Below are 15,437 nucleotides of genomic sequence, written 5' to 3'. Positions count from 1 at the left end.
CATTCTGTATTTGAAAACTATTTAAAATATCTATTTACCCATTTTATACATAAAGTTGATTCGAAAAACATGTTACATTTTAAATACATTTTTTTAAGTATTTTATATTTGGCATTTTAAATGATTACCCAGCCCTGATGGTCAGTATATATATAATGTGTGCATGGCAGTTACTTTCTAGGAAATATGAAGTATTAATAAATTACTTTTTTTGGTTGTGGTCGTATTTTTCTCTTCGTACTTTTCTGTCGCGAAACTAATTTCGTAAGATGCGCGGATGTTTTCGAAGGTATGGCTTCCACAAATAACTCGCCATTTTTTTTGTTGACTATAACATCTGGTACGTTGCGTACGAAATTCTCGACAGAGGAATATCCGAATTGTTTAAAAGGTAATGATTCTCCTGTTATCACACGGTAGTCCGCTACAAAGTAAAAAACAAGAATTATTACATCAGTCTTTTTGAATGATTAATAGCGTATAAGCAAAATACAGAAATATTAGCAGACCTTATCAAAACTCAAATAACTATGTTTACAATTGCTTCGCAGTAAGAATTGATAATATATACCCCTTAAATTCTCTAGTTTGATACCACCCTTGCACGATATCAGACATGATCGCAGCTTCCTTATTACTTCGTCTTTGTCCATTGTGATTCTCTCTCATAAAAGAGAGATCACAGGTAGATGTAGTTATATCTGTTATTCCGATTGATGATCTATAACAGGTTTTAATAAATGTTAGTGTACATAATTATACGTTAAATATATGAATCTCTGTATAACATTTTCGAAAAATTCCCAGAGGCAACAAAAAACAAAATTCCAGAAAAATGTGCAACAAGCGACAAATATATTTAGGCACAAACAAAGACAAAAGAAGACATGTTCACAGTGATCTTAATGGGTTTTCTATAATAAGCTATTACCTGAGATTACTGACCATATTCATAGTAAGACCTTGTACTTGAGGCTTCCTTAAATTTATCTTTAGATACTTAGTAACCAATGAGATAATTCGTAGAGCATCTGAAGATGAATTTAAGGAAGCCTTAAATATAAGGCTTGATTATGAATACGAGCCTACGTCTTAAACCATAAGAAATTGACCATTCACAGTCGAATGTGAGAAGAATAATTGACTATGGTTGGTCGATTTCTTACGACTTAAGACTTACAGGGGCTTTCTACAATAAGCCATTACTTGAGTTTAATCATAGTCGATTATTCTTCTCACATTCGACTGTGAATGGTCAATTTCTTACGGCTTAAAACTTAGATAATGGCTTATTGTAGAAAACCCATTAAGCTTAAGTAACGACTTATTGTAGAAAATCTAAGATATGTTTTGTTAGATTTGGATTTTATATTTGGATATATTAGTAATTATACAGTTGATCTTTGTCGACACATATTCTTCAAAGTAAAGTAAAACATAAATGTAAGTAAAACTTATAATAAAAATGTAATAAAAATAAACCAGGAGAAATTATTCACGGAAGTCATCTTATCACTAGCAAACCAACAAGATAAAAGAAATGCATCATACACTGAAAAAAATGATGTTACAACAGCATTATTTTAATTAAAAATAGTCTTGTTGATTTTCAATAACAGTATTAATAAAACAAATCAAATTTTATTAAAACAAAATTATTTTAAATTAAAATAATACTGATAATAATATATTTTTTTCAGTGTATGCATTCCTCATATATAATTAGCTGCTATTTTCTCTTTACAGATAAGAGAAAGGCGGAAGAAAAACCACAAGAGAACAAATAGTACCTCTATTTCTGAATAATTAGCATCATTTCATCAAATCAGTCTCAAGTTTGTTTACAAACTTGAGACTTTACCTCACCTTCCCTAATTATTTATCATTTGTTACCTTTTATTGTCTACGAAACACGACAGACATTTAACGTCTAATTAAATCACCGGTACCCTTCACCTACTTTTAGCTCAATGTCTGAAAATCGCACTCGGCGGAAACGCGCAACTAAAGGCAAACTCAAACGAACTGCAGTCTGCGTTTATACTTGCGACGTTCGTGCACTATCAAAACACCAAACTGTCGCTTGAATGAACGATGGTACAAGATCGAATCGACGACAAGTAAACAAATACGACCTCGTAGACGAGGAGAGACGTCTCCCGTACTGCCATATGCCGCGAATCGGCGGCGATCCGCGGAAATCGAGATTGGGACGAGAGAAACGGTATCGGTTACCCCGCGACGACAAGTCGGCCACGACACCATGAGGAACCAGGCGACTATTAGAACGGGGTCATTAGCGCGGGGGAGGGGGAGGTGAGAGATTAACGTATACCTTCTCTTTTTAGAACACCGAGATTTCGTTCGGCCGTCAGCCGTTTCCGTCTTCGTCGTCGTCGTCGTCGTCGTCGCCGCCGCAGACACCGCCGCTGTCGTGTGCTGGACGACGACGAACTCGGTTATCTCGATTGCCGCCGCTCGTCCTCCGAAGCGTTTATTTGAGAGAAACCTGAGGCAGGTTTGGAACCTGATCGGACGCGCTTTTTTCCGATGTTATTGATGCTCGTTTCTTGATAGTTTCACGATCAAAAGAATCTCAAACCACAGATAAGACGTGCGAAACACGACTGGTCGTAATCGTCGACGTTTCACGAGAGGCGCGCACTCGTGTCTATATGTTATATATCTCTTTCGTTTTCGCTCTTCCACTGATCTCGTTCGCTTGCTCACTCTCAGTTCTCCCGCGCAACGGTCAGTAACAACAGTCGATTCGCTCGCTACACTCGCCGAAGTGGGTCGTGACGCGCCGCCAATCACGTGCCCGCTTCCCCGAAATAAGAGGAGGGTAATTAAAAAAAAAAGAGAACGAGGAATCCGAGGAATGCATCTCCCGCGCGGTCACGGCGTCACGGCCCTTCGAAATGGGAATGAAAATACGAGTTTCTCCGATTTCCCGCCCTTTTCTGATGAGAATTTGCGCTCGAAAATCAACGCTTGCATGGTTGGTCCAATAAATTGGTCCTCGTATCAATGAATCAAATTAATAAAAATATCTAAAGCTGACTTTACGCACTTTTTACGCTGCAGCAGCGAACATCATGATTCGAATTTTCGAGAATTGATTGAAAATATGTCACCTCACGAAAAATTCTTAACCCATAGCATTTTCGGTCGCTGCATGCTACGTATAAAAAGTCGGGTTTAGGGTCCTGGCACACAAAAAATTTAAGACGTAAGCAATAAAGAAAGCAACATGGTGGGCTAGGTCCACAACCTTGCTTTAAGAAGCCTTAAAGCCTCCTCTACAATGTACTCTTTGTTTCCTGTTTCTTGCTTTTTCCCCTTTTGCAATCGTATTTTCCCCTTTTTAACAATTGTATTTCTTGCTACGTGTTTCCTGTTTCTTCCGAAGTTCGTTAACTTTTATCTCGAGCGATATAAAACTGGATAAGAAGCAAAAAGACAAGATGTAAAAAATAGCTAAAAGCAAGAAACAGGAAACAAAAAGCACATTGTGGAATAGGCTTAAGGGGATGCCGGAGTGACCAAATTATCACATTACAGTCGTATAAAAATCTTCGAATTGACTGAATAAAAATTGACTGCATCACCTCCTAATTTTGCGTCTACTTTAATCCTGTAAAAGGATTTTTTATTCCGTTCAGTTAATTCGAAGATTTTATACGACTAATGTGATAATTTGGTCACTCCAGCATCCCCTTAAGTCATAAGCCGAAAGAGATTAAGTGATAATAATTTCTGTTTTTAAATTATTTTTGCGCACTTCTTTAGGTTTTACTGCTTAAGTTTTTTTGTGTGCCATGACCCTTACATGTAGAAATAAACAGAATACGTGTGAATTTTGTTTCTCTTTTTCAATTCGTAGAGAAATTTCGGGTGAATGAATCTTGGGGAGAGGATATCAAATGCATTAAATTTATTATATTATGTTCGTGTATCTAAAAATTCTGTTAAAATAAATATCTTTGAAGTTAATTGCAAAATATATTATTCTATTTTCTTTCCTTTTAAGAGAGGCTCAATTCTCTCTCTAATACAGATTAACTTTAATCTTGGTTCAACTTACTCTTCATTTTTTTTCTAATTCTTAGAAAAAAATAAATAGTTGAACCAAAATTAAAATTAAACTGCATTAGTAGAAACGGCATAATTCTTACTAAAAATTAAATAAGATAAACAGTAAGTTAAATCGAGATTAAAGTTAATTTTACCATCAGGACGAAAGCACAGAGTCGTGCATAGTGTATAAGGAAATTAAACAATCGAAGTCTTTAATTCCTTCCTTTCCGTGAAATAAAAGACTCTGATTGGTTGACTTTCTTATGTCTAAAGGTATTTCTCAATGACAGTCGAACTTTCGAAAAACGGAATCTCGCAAAAATCATACGATCAGAATCATTTAGTTTAGCACGTTATACAAACGAATGATCAACTTTTAATCTCGGTTTAACTTACTCGTTAACTTTTAGAACAAGAAAAGTATACAAAACACGTTAAACTGAAATTGAAGTTAATCTACATTGACATGGACGTAATTAAAATAATTTATTTATCTGAAGTTTAGATAAACGAGGAGCAAAAGTGATAATATAAATCAAATAAGAAACTTGAAATATAGTCGAGGCTAGATTTTGTCACCTTACAATATTTTTATGTATATTTTTAAATATATATTTCATTTATATAAACTGTTTGATAATAATCGACACGAAGTTTATACAAATGAAAAATGTATTTAAAAATTTACATAAAAATATTACATTAATAGGCATCAAGATCTAGCTTTTACCGTATCTGGTACTTCTTTAATTATTTAATTTATTCATATACAGCGATCTCCAAACTTATTATTGATGCAATAAAATATATCAATACATAGTGAAGATCAAACTTCAGGGCTAAAATCGGTATCTGCCTTCTTGTTATCTCCTAAGTGTTCTTTTACAGCTGCAATGAATTCTCTGAATGTAACGTGATCAGTAACTCTTATCTATCTTCTGATAAACTGTGACAAACGAGTGATCAAAGCACATTTATTCAATTCATGTTACTTGCGGTAGTGTCTCGTATAACAAACATATTATATCTATATTTACAGTGCTAACTAATATCTTTTATATATAGATAAAAGATATACTATAGTACTGTAAAAAAAAAATATATATACATCTGAGAGTACATTTTATTGACTCTATATCTTGTACGAAAATCTATAATATGCATAACGTATATAGTATTTTTATATGCAATATTTTTCGAGAATAAGGTCTCTGTTCAATTCATTACGTAAATATTTTATCTAATAATTTCTTCGATTCAGATGATTTTATTCGTTTCGAACAGGAAATACGAGATGGGAAAAATATAAAAATACGTTCAGCAGATGTAACCATTGTAGACATCGTTAAGCAACAATTGCCTGCAGTTACATACTAACAGATCTAATTAACTAACAGATGAAATCCAATCAACTTTTAAAAAAAAAATCATCAATTGTTACGTCCACTGAACGTTGATCATATGTATATTTTGAAAGAAAAAAATTTATTATCATAAAATTTCAGGATTGGAAATCTTTTCACTCTTTGTCCTTCTCGATAAACAAACGCTAGGCGAACGGATATTCCCACTGATTGTAAGTGTCCGACGATACGCCGAATACGAATAGATTTCTCTTCCTAAAATTTTACATCGTGAAAAGAACATACATTTCTATATCTTCCCGAGCGACAATCGTTCCGATGTCGCCGGTTACGTCTTTGAAAATAATCCGTTACATAATCATACTTAGACAATTAATTGGGTTAATTCAGAAAAATAAAAATAAATGAAGGGATAACACTGTATTCATCCAATCAAATTCAAAACAATCAAAATTCATTCTCACGAATTATAAATAAAAATTATCGATGTGACGCTTATTCTTTTTTCGGCGCGACCGCTTGCTTGGCCTGATGAGCTTGTAATACGGCCACGGCCTCCTCGACCTTGGCCTTCAAAGACTCGCTGTGCTCCAGCATGTGGAGCAGTTCGCTGTTATCGATCTCCAACAACATACCGGTGATCTTACCGGTCAATTGTGGATACATGCATTGAATCAGAGGGAATAACCGTTCCCCTAACATTTGCTTTTGCTCTTGCGGCGGCGCCGCGGCTAGCATCGACGCGGTGAGCGGCTCTTGGCCCTGAATGTGAACCGCTTGTTGCACAGAAGGACCACTAGGTGCAGGTATAGCCATGGCCGCTTGTGGCGGGTTGCGCATATTTGCGGTGTACTTGTAATTCGACGGACGGCTCTGACCGGGCGAGACACCGACTGCAGGACCGGCCATGGTACGGCTCTGCATGTTGGCGCCACCAACTGTTTGTTGACCTGAAATAGAATTCGTCAATTAGAATAATCTTTTTCACTAATAGATATGAATGTAATAATAATTATAAACAAATAATATTATAATAAGTGTAATAATGTTGTGATGATTATATTCTTACTCAATAAAATTATTCATTTAGTTGTGTGTGTGTAAGATTAATATTGAAGATTATGTTGAACACATATATCCCGATATGTAGTTTTATTTTTCTAAAAAAAGTTTATTACTTTTCCTAATTAGACAATGCATAAAGAAAAATTTACCATAAAAGAATCCATTGTTATCCGATGCGAAAAATAAGTTTTACAATCAAGAGCAGTTTTGCAACTGTTGTAAATTTTTTAAATACGATTGGTTTATACATTTAGATCTGTGAGGAACTAACAGCAAGAGACAATCATATTAAAAAATCTTACAAAGTTGCAAAATTGCTTTTTCTGCTAAACATAGCCAATATCATCACATAGATATATCATTACATTGTGCTACATACATGAAATTGATAGACTCAAGTTTTTCACAACACTTTAACACTTTAAGTAACATTAAACAGTTTAATGAATATTTCTACATACACAGTTTACATTTTCCTTTCAACATTCTTCTTTTCAACATTTTTCCTTTAAGAAGTTAACTATTCAGTTCTTAAACTACCTTTCTGTGAATTTAGATCTAAGAGATCGTTTCTACAATACTGACAGTTAACAATGTAACGAAAGTCTCCAATTACTAGGGGCAATGTCTCGAAAATACCCGCAGTCTTGAAAATTTTAAACGTTACGATTCTCAAATGTTTTGAAATTCTTGTGTGGAGGTCAATTATTATCGTAATATGATACATCTATTTCTACACATTCTGTGTTTATATATATCTTTAGACATACATATAAAAATACTTATAAAAACAAAATATCATATTTATGTGTGCATATTTATATACGTATTTATATACCTATCTTCGAGAGAATTTAACATTCCCAATTTGAATAATGCTATTCGATTTAATTTTTTATCTCGATTGAGAGAGAAAACGCGAGAGAAAAACAAATACGTCATTAACAAACTTCAAAGCAATCTAAATTTTGTGAAAAATGTTGATCAATACATACTTGTTCTATCTACAGTTCGTTTTCATAGTTATTTTTCAAAAGTATAATGTAGATTTCTAAGATTTGTCACTGCTTGGTCTTCCGTTTATTTATTTATATTTAAAGCCAGTTATTTAAATTGAGTAATAAATAAAATTTTGTAATTTAGTGGATGACAAAGTCATCCATCACAGATATAAAAGAAATGTGATGGATTAATAATGTAATCTTCATGATAAAATTATTGAAATTATATTGTATTAAAAGAATATATTAAAAATGTATCTTTTTTTCTTTATATATATATATATAAAATTTTAAAATTGTCATTTTTCGATACAAACATGAATAACAAGTATAGTCAACGATTAATAATTATTTTTTTTAAATCTAAAAATTAATTCAGATATACATATATTTCGCTAAAAGTTAAAAATGTATCTTTTCTTTGATATCTAATTTTAAAATCGCCTTCTATTTTTCAATACATATATAAATAGAAACATAGTCAACAATTAATAATTATATTTTTAAAAAGCACTCTCAAAATATTAATTCAAAAAATGTAAATTCTTTTAATGTTCAAGCCATTCAAGATATTTTCAACTTTTAAGATTCGAAAGTGGCTTGAAACATTTTAAATTCTTATAGGATTAATATTTGGTTTAAAACCTTCATAAAATAAATAATATAAACAATAACAATAAAAAGATTTCAGTATTATCGCAAAAAATCTGTAATGCCTAAATCGTAATGCTCATAGTAATCACCTGTGATAGGTCTGGCGGACATGCTGTTTCGCAAAGCGCCAGCCTGTGCGGCGGGAGCGCGCGGCGCCGCTCGGAACGGTGCAGCTTGCATAGACGCGAACCCGGAGGTACCAGTCTGCGCGTTCGGTCGTACTTGATTCGGTTGCGCCGGCCAGCGCGGAGTCGCGCGAATCTGCGCCATCTGAGCGGGTCCATAGAATCGCTGCGGCTGTGGCAGCGTAGGCACAAAATAACTGCCGGCGTTACTAGGTTGGAATATCTGACCCATCTGCTGCATGCGAACGTTCGCCATACGCTGCATGTACTGAGAGGCAAGATGTGCCTTACGATCTTCCTTACGTTGCGCCAGAGCGACATAGAGAGGTTTAGTACCTACGATGCGTCCATTCATCTCGGTAACTGCTTTGGTAGCTTCCTCCGGCTGCGAAAAGCACACAAAGCCAAAACCTTTACTACGTCCATCCTCCATCATCACCTTCGCAGAGGTGATCGTGCCAAACGGCGTAAATTCTTTACGCAGACGCTCGTCATCGATCGTATCGTCCAGATTCTTTACGTATAAATTCACGCCTTGGTATCGATTTAGCCGCTCGATTTTCAATTGCTCGAACTTCCGTTTAAGTTCCTGTTGACGCTCGGCTTTCTTCTGGGCCCGCCCGACGTACATGCACTTGCCCTCGGCAATCTCCTTGCCATTCAATTCGAGCACCGCCTGTTCGGCAGCGTCCGGGTCCTCGAACGCGACAAATCCGAAGCCACGTGATTTGCCATCGTCCTTGCTCATCACTTTGTGGCTTGTAATGGTCCCGTACTTCTCGAACATGTCCTTCAACTTGTCCTCGGTCATATCCTCGCCGAAGTTTTTCACGTAGACGTTCGTGAACAGTTTGGCTTTCTCACCCAACTCTTTCTCGCGTTCCTTGCGCGGGATGAATTTGCCAACGTACACCTATGAGCATAACCCACAAGCTTGGTCTTATGTTGAGAAGTAGAAGAAAACCGCCTCAACAAACCAATTAATCGAACGATGACTTTTGTCTTAATCTATAGATAAAGAGCGTTACTTTACCTTCTTGCCATTTAGCAACATTCCGTTGACTTTGTCGATAGATTTGTTAGCCGCTTCCTCCGTTTCAAAATGTACAAAGCCATAACCCTTTGACGCACCCGATTCATCTTGTGCAACCTTGCAACTCAATATGTTACCGAACGCGGAAAATGTATCATACATTGCTTTATTGTCTATGTTTTTGTCTAGATTCTTAATAAATACATTTCCGACGCCCGACTTGCGTAGGGAGGGATCACGCTGAGACCACATGATCCGAATAGGCCGCCCTTTTATCATGTCAAAGTTCATGGTATCAAGGGCGCGTTCAGCTGAAACATAAATGTCCACAAATGTATTTATGCAAACGTGTCGACCTTGTGAAAGTCAAGTATGGTTTCAAAAATGTTATCGCATTTTTTATCGAAAGCAGATTTCTTATCATCAAATAAATACAAACGTATGCATACAATTGCCATTACCTAGAATTTATAAGCTGAAGATATATTTGCAAAATCTTAATGCATAACATTTTTTAATTAAAAATTACAGAATTAGATCTATTAAAATAGTGGAAGAACGTTTTTGTTCCACATCACTTACACTGATTCATACAAGAATGGTTCTAAACTGACTAATTCATTGAAATGCATTACAGTAAGCAATTGTTGAGAAATACCATAATTGCATATCATGATTTTCTATGAGAGAGAGAGAGAGAGAGAGAGAGAGTTCTTCTCTCATATCAAAGAACATATTTGTCCGATAAAAATTTATAAGCCATTCCATGAATTGATAAGAAAAGTAGCTATAACAACCTCTTGATTCGATAAAAAGAAGATAATTTACAGTTGGAGCAAAGGTAAATTATCTTTTATCGTTAATTTTATATACATATCATCCATTACTTTTTAATTATTATCGATTAATTTGGAAGTGATCACGCTCGCGAAAAATATTATTGCATAATTTGTGAATGCTACTATGTTTTGTAAAAGACGATTGTAAAATTTTATGACAAACAAAAGATACAGATTCTTTTGTAAACGGATTTATATAAAGCTCAGACGAGTTTTGCAAAAGAACAAAACCTCCATTTTCTTAGATTCAAGGTTAAACAAATAAAGAAGTGAAGTCTTTGCATGTCTTCTATAAAGAAAAAAAAATGATTTTCTATGCTTGTTTTTCATTCCTAGATCTGTAATTATAGCTATATTTTTCTGCTTTCAAAACGACACGTATTTATTGATTTGAATCTTAAAGGAAATATGAAGGAAGAAATAAAATTTAGAAAGCATAAAATATGGAACAATTTAGCTATAGCCGGGCTATTCAACCCGGTTTTATATTAATTTTAAATACACATTTTTACATCAATTGATGTACAATAGCTTTAATGTGTATAAATGTGCACTGAGCACATTCAATCGAATTCGCTTTTATTTTATAAAGTAATTTTTTTTCATGTAAAGTAAGAAAAACATGAACACGCGCACATGACATAAGAATTTGTCTCCACAAATTGAATTCACGTAACAAAAGGTTAAATAAGAACTAAGGGCAAAGCACATTTTGACCTACCCTAAATCTATGAATGGAGAAAACTTACACATTGTAAAAAAATTTGGAAATAATCTTTTATTTTTGTAACGTTGAAATTTCAATCTCAGGTAAAACTCAGGTAAACGTCAGGCAGTTGAAAAAAATCATTCATCTCTATAGACCTATTCTGTATCGCTTCACTAGACTGCACTGAAATTTTCTTTCTCACTCTTGCTAAATCTTAAATATTATTTTACTTTAAGTATAGTGTACAAGTGTATACTAGTTCAGCCACAAAGAACAAGCCTTTTATTTTTATGGGTCTCCAGGAGGTTAATTGTGTATTTTAAAACAAGGTGCAAATTATAAAAGTAAGCAAATTTGAGTATTGATCAATAAGATTTTAAATATTTTATTAATTTTTCGATTTTACATTAAAGATGACCTAAATTGTGGTCGAAATGTTTATTATTTTTTATTAATATTAATATATAAAAGTTTTACAAACTATCCTGTATTGGCTTACATTGGTTCTCGTTTCTGATTTATAAGTTTCTATCAATGTATAAGATTAATTTTAATTTCAGCTTAAAGCGGGCAGCACAGACTCTTGCATAACGCACAACACATAAGGCATAAAAAGTTCATCCAATCAAAGTTCTTTATTTCATGGAAAGGAAGGAAACGAAGGACTTTGATTAGTTCATTTTCTTATGCATTACATGTTATACGTTATGCAAGAGTCTGTGCTCCCCGCTTAACCCCTTCAAAACCTTGTGTACGATGCATTGTAATATACATCAAATTTGAAGACATTGTCCATTGGAATTATTTAATTATCAACGTCATCTAAGACCAGATAATAATGTCTGTTTGGAACAGTCCAAATTAAAAATCATTTTTCAGTATGAATTACTTATTAAAGTATTCTAGAATTGAATTAAAAAAAATTTTGTTAACACAATTCCATTAAAATCAGGTCTGAAGGGGTTACTTACTTTTTATGTTGCTCTAGTTCTTAGAAATGGAAAAAGAAATGCAAAGTAAATTAAACCGAAATTAAAGTAGATCTATTGGTAGAAATGGACAAAAGGGAAAAAAAGAAAATAGCCTTCCCCTCTCGTGGCAATTATGTTTAACCGTTAACTACCATTAACAAGACATTGTCCATTGAAATTATTTAATTATCAACGTCATCTAAGACCAGATAATAATGTCTGTTTGGAACAGTCCAAATTAAAAATCATTTTTCAGTATGAATTACTTATTAAAGTGCCCTAGAATTGAATTAAAAAAATTTTTTTTAACACAATTCCATTAAAATCAGGTCTGAAGGGATAACTTACTTTTTATGTTGCTCTAGTTCTTAGAAATGAAAAAAGAAATGCAAAGTAAATTAAATCGAAATTAAAGTAAATCTATTGGTAGAAATGGACAAAAGGGAAAAAAAAAAATAGCCTTCCCCTCTCGTGGCAATTCCGTTTAACTGTTAACTACCATTAACAAGACATTGTCCATTGAAATTATTTAATTATCAACGTCATCTAAGACCAGATAATAATGTCTGTTTGGAACAGTCCAAATTAAAAATCATTTTTCAGTATGAATTACTTATTAAAGTGTCCTAGAATTGAATTAAAAAAATTTTTTTTAACACAATTCCATTAAAATCAGGTCTGAAGGGGTTAACTTACTTTTTATGTTGCTCTAATTCTTAGAAATGGAAAAAGAAATGCAAAGTAAATTAAACCGAAATTAAAGTAGATCTATTGGTAGAAATGGACAAAAGGGAAAAAAAGAAAATAGCCTTCCCCTCCCGTGGCAATTCCGTTTAACCGTTAACTATCATTAACAGTGGAGCGAGGACGTGGATCCAACATGGTGGGTGCAATGGTGGACACATTAGCGCAGCACGTGTGTGGCACGCAGCAGGCGGCCATTCTGGCGAACCCACGTTGCGTCACCACGTTGACCACTACTTCATCGTTTCCATCAGTATTTTCACATTCATCATCACCATCATCACGGGAATTCAGAGCTATTCTAAAATGACGATTACGACAACGATGGCAATGACTCACCATCAGCCGGTTGCTGAAAGTTGACATATGCGTAGCCAAGCGAGCGGCGGGTGATCATGTCACGGCATACGCGGATCGACAGCACAGGTCCAGCCGACGAGAACTTCTCGAACAGCATCGCCTCGGTGATGTCGGTGTGTAAGTCGCCCACGTAGAGCGAGGCCATGGGGTAGTTGGGCGCACCAGGATTCATGGCGGCAACGACGACGGCGAAGGTTGCGGAATATCGGTATCACGCCCGGAGTTGAGAGACGCGAACGACGTCTCTTTTTACGTGCGTGAACGATTTCGCTTTCGCTCTACCTCGCAATATGGCTTATCTACCAAAGGACCTGGCTCGTGACCTCGTCGCTCGCAAGGTCTCTCGCACACACGCTTTCCTCTTTAATTCTCTTTAAATCTCTTCCGCTTCTGCCTCGTGCGTGTCTGGGTGGATATTTTTTTTCGCGTGCCTGTTGGGTTAGACGTTGGATCTTTCCGTCTGTTTTCTCTCTGACGACTTCGACGGTTTCACGCACTATCTGGCTTGTACTCACTTCTCTTCCTTTCTTTTTTTTTTTTATCACCACGCTGTTACCCGAGGTTACGACGGTTTTTCGCCTACGGTTTTGCGATTTTTTTGTATGCGTTTTTTTACGGAAATTTTTTACTTTTTTTGGGTTTTTCTAGGAGAGTTAGTTTCACGGAATGGAAGGTTGTGTGGCCTATTTCAGGGAAAAAGGAAACACACACAACCACACGCGAACACAACTCTACTCTTACTGAGGCAGAAAAGCGTCGTGCGACTTCTTGCGCGCGTTTATATACCCTCGGCCGCACGACAACCGTCGCCCAACTTCCGCCAAAGTAGTTCCTCTCAGCCCCACAGCGCCATCTCGAGACGTCGAAAGCTACCTGTCTGGCGCCAATTTTGAACGATCTCTAAAGAACACCAAAGAACAATCATTTAATCAATCATTTAATCGGACCTCTAACTTCTTCTGGAGGTCGATTCTGTATCTTGAAGTGAACATCACAAAAGTGAGCGAATTTATTAGAATATTTATAATTTCATTAATCAACAGGTTAGTAAATTTGCTCACTTTTCTCATTTTCATCCCGTTTCAAAATACAGAATCGATCATTTAATCGGACCTCTAACTTCTTCTGGGGGTTGATTCTGTATCTTGAAGTGAAAATCACAAAAGTGAGCGAATTTACTAAAATATTTATAATTTCATTAATCAACACGGTTAGTAAATTTGCTCACTTTTCTTATTTTCATCTCGTTTCAAAATACAGAATCGAGCTCTTCATCTCCTTATTCGACAGATACATTTCATTACTTTTATCCAATAAAAAGGAAAATTCCTCGTAATGCAGAATCAATCGCGCGTTGAAAACTCGGCTGCACGTGTTCCGTTATACGCCTGAAATCAGCCATTTCCGGTCGAATTCATCCGCTCTTTTCCAAATGCAATTTTTTCTACACTTTTCAGCCTTCTTTGTTTTCCCGCTCAAACGTTATAAATTTGTTCTTTGTAGATGAAATTTTTGTATTTTTTTTCTTTTTTTCTCTTTTCAATATTTTTAAATTAATATATCTATTTTAATTACAGAATGATCTGAAGATTTTTTCGAACGCGCCTTACAATGGCGCGCGAATATAAAATGCAATCTTGTATCAAAGTTTCAATTATTTATGTAGCACGCGTTCGAATTCGTACGTGACTTTACAGAGATTGGATCTGTGTAGAGTTACCAACCGTACATTTTTTAGGTATGCATGTATTCTTCCTGAGATTATACAACACCTAATCATTAATAAAAATTTTATATTCATAAAATTATATTAATAAGAATTGTCAATAAAAATAATTTTGGAAGTTTTATTTTATTAAATACTTACACACACACACTTAATGGAAAAAATTATATTCTCTCCTTCTGTCTTAGAATTATCATTTCTTTTTGTACATTTGTAAATACTCTCTTGTGATTCAGATATGATAACTTTAGTCCTTAGAGATCGAACTGCATAAATTTTTTTTCATAACTATCTAACTGAAATTGTATTTTTGATATGTAACTAAAAGCGCTCGAATTGTTCGATTATTAAGAAACTTCGGAATGTAGCGTTATTGAGATTTGGATCAAAATTTTTATCGAATTAACTTAATTACACTTAATCTCGACTGGTACAATTGCTTACAATAAAATTTCTAACATAAATACTTCTACAGACTCCATCGTTTCCACCTCATCTTTTCATAAATCAGACGCCAATTTGCAAAATGTAAGAAATTAAGTAATCATTATCCATAATTACTACTTTAACTTTATTTAAAAAATAGGAAAAGTATATAAAGTAGATGTCCATTTTTACTGTACTTCAATCTCAATTTAATTAATTTTATCTTCTAGTTCTAAGAATTAGAAAAAGAAATTAAATCAAGTTTGAAGTTACTATATAGTGGTAGAAATAGAAGAGAATATTGAAAATAGAAAGGAAAAGTCAAAGACACTTAATATCC

At 34.6% G+C, this 15,437-nt stretch overlaps 2 protein-coding genes across 5 annotated transcripts in view; both read right to left on the bottom strand.

The window, feature by feature from the left end:
• Positions 1-2,819, bottom strand: part of tapas (tudor domain-containing protein 7 tapas) — an 8,808-nt gene extending 5,989 nt beyond the window's left edge. For 3 of the 4 annotated variants that reach the window (XM_018462782.1, XM_018462784.1, XM_018462783.1), the window contains exons 1-3: positions 2,336-2,819; positions 572-721; positions 207-424 (exon numbers count right to left, since the gene is read on the bottom strand). In XM_018462782.1, the coding sequence (XP_018318284.1) occupies positions 207-424; positions 572-653 (300 nt within the window). In that variant the 5' untranslated portion in view covers positions 654-721; positions 2,336-2,819. The remainder of the gene's footprint in view (positions 1-206; positions 425-571; positions 722-2,335) is intronic. The other variant, XM_018462785.1, reaches the window with a different exon arrangement.
• Positions 2,820-5,876: 3,057 nt separating this feature from the next.
• On the bottom strand, positions 5,877-13,711 carry LOC108732131 (poly(A) binding protein). Its single transcript, XM_018462793.1, has 4 exons — positions 12,925-13,711; positions 9,323-9,633; positions 8,254-9,202; positions 5,877-6,394 (listed from the first exon to the last, which is right to left on the bottom strand). Exons 1-4 carry the CDS (start codon positions 13,115-13,117, stop codon positions 5,940-5,942), a joined length of 1,908 nt encoding a protein of 635 aa, XP_018318295.1. The 5' UTR covers positions 13,118-13,711; the 3' UTR covers positions 5,877-5,939.
• Positions 13,712-15,437: the final 1,726 nt, after the last annotated feature.

This window comes from Mycetomoellerius zeteki, unplaced genomic scaffold (assembly GCF_001594055.1).
Source record: "Mycetomoellerius zeteki isolate Tzet28-1 unplaced genomic scaffold, Tzet1.0 scaffold1454, whole genome shotgun sequence".
In the NCBI taxonomy this organism is placed as follows: domain Eukaryota; kingdom Metazoa; phylum Arthropoda; class Insecta; order Hymenoptera; family Formicidae; genus Mycetomoellerius; species Mycetomoellerius zeteki.
Note: the sequence above shows the minus strand (reverse complement) of the source record. Positions and strands in the feature narration are given on the sequence as shown.

Coding starts and splice junctions, on each gene's coding strand:
- LOC108732131 (XM_018462793.1), bottom strand. CDS start 13,117: ATGAATCCTGGTGCGCCCAACTACCCCATGGCCTCGCTCTACGTGGGC. Junction 9,634..12,924: donor CTTTCAGCAACCGGCTGATG/GTGAGTCATTGC, acceptor TTTATGTTTCAG/CTGAACGCGCCCTTGATACC. Junction 6,395..8,253: donor GTCCGCCAGACCTATCACAG/GTGATTACTATG, acceptor ATTCTATTTCAG/GTCAACAAACAGTTGGTGGC.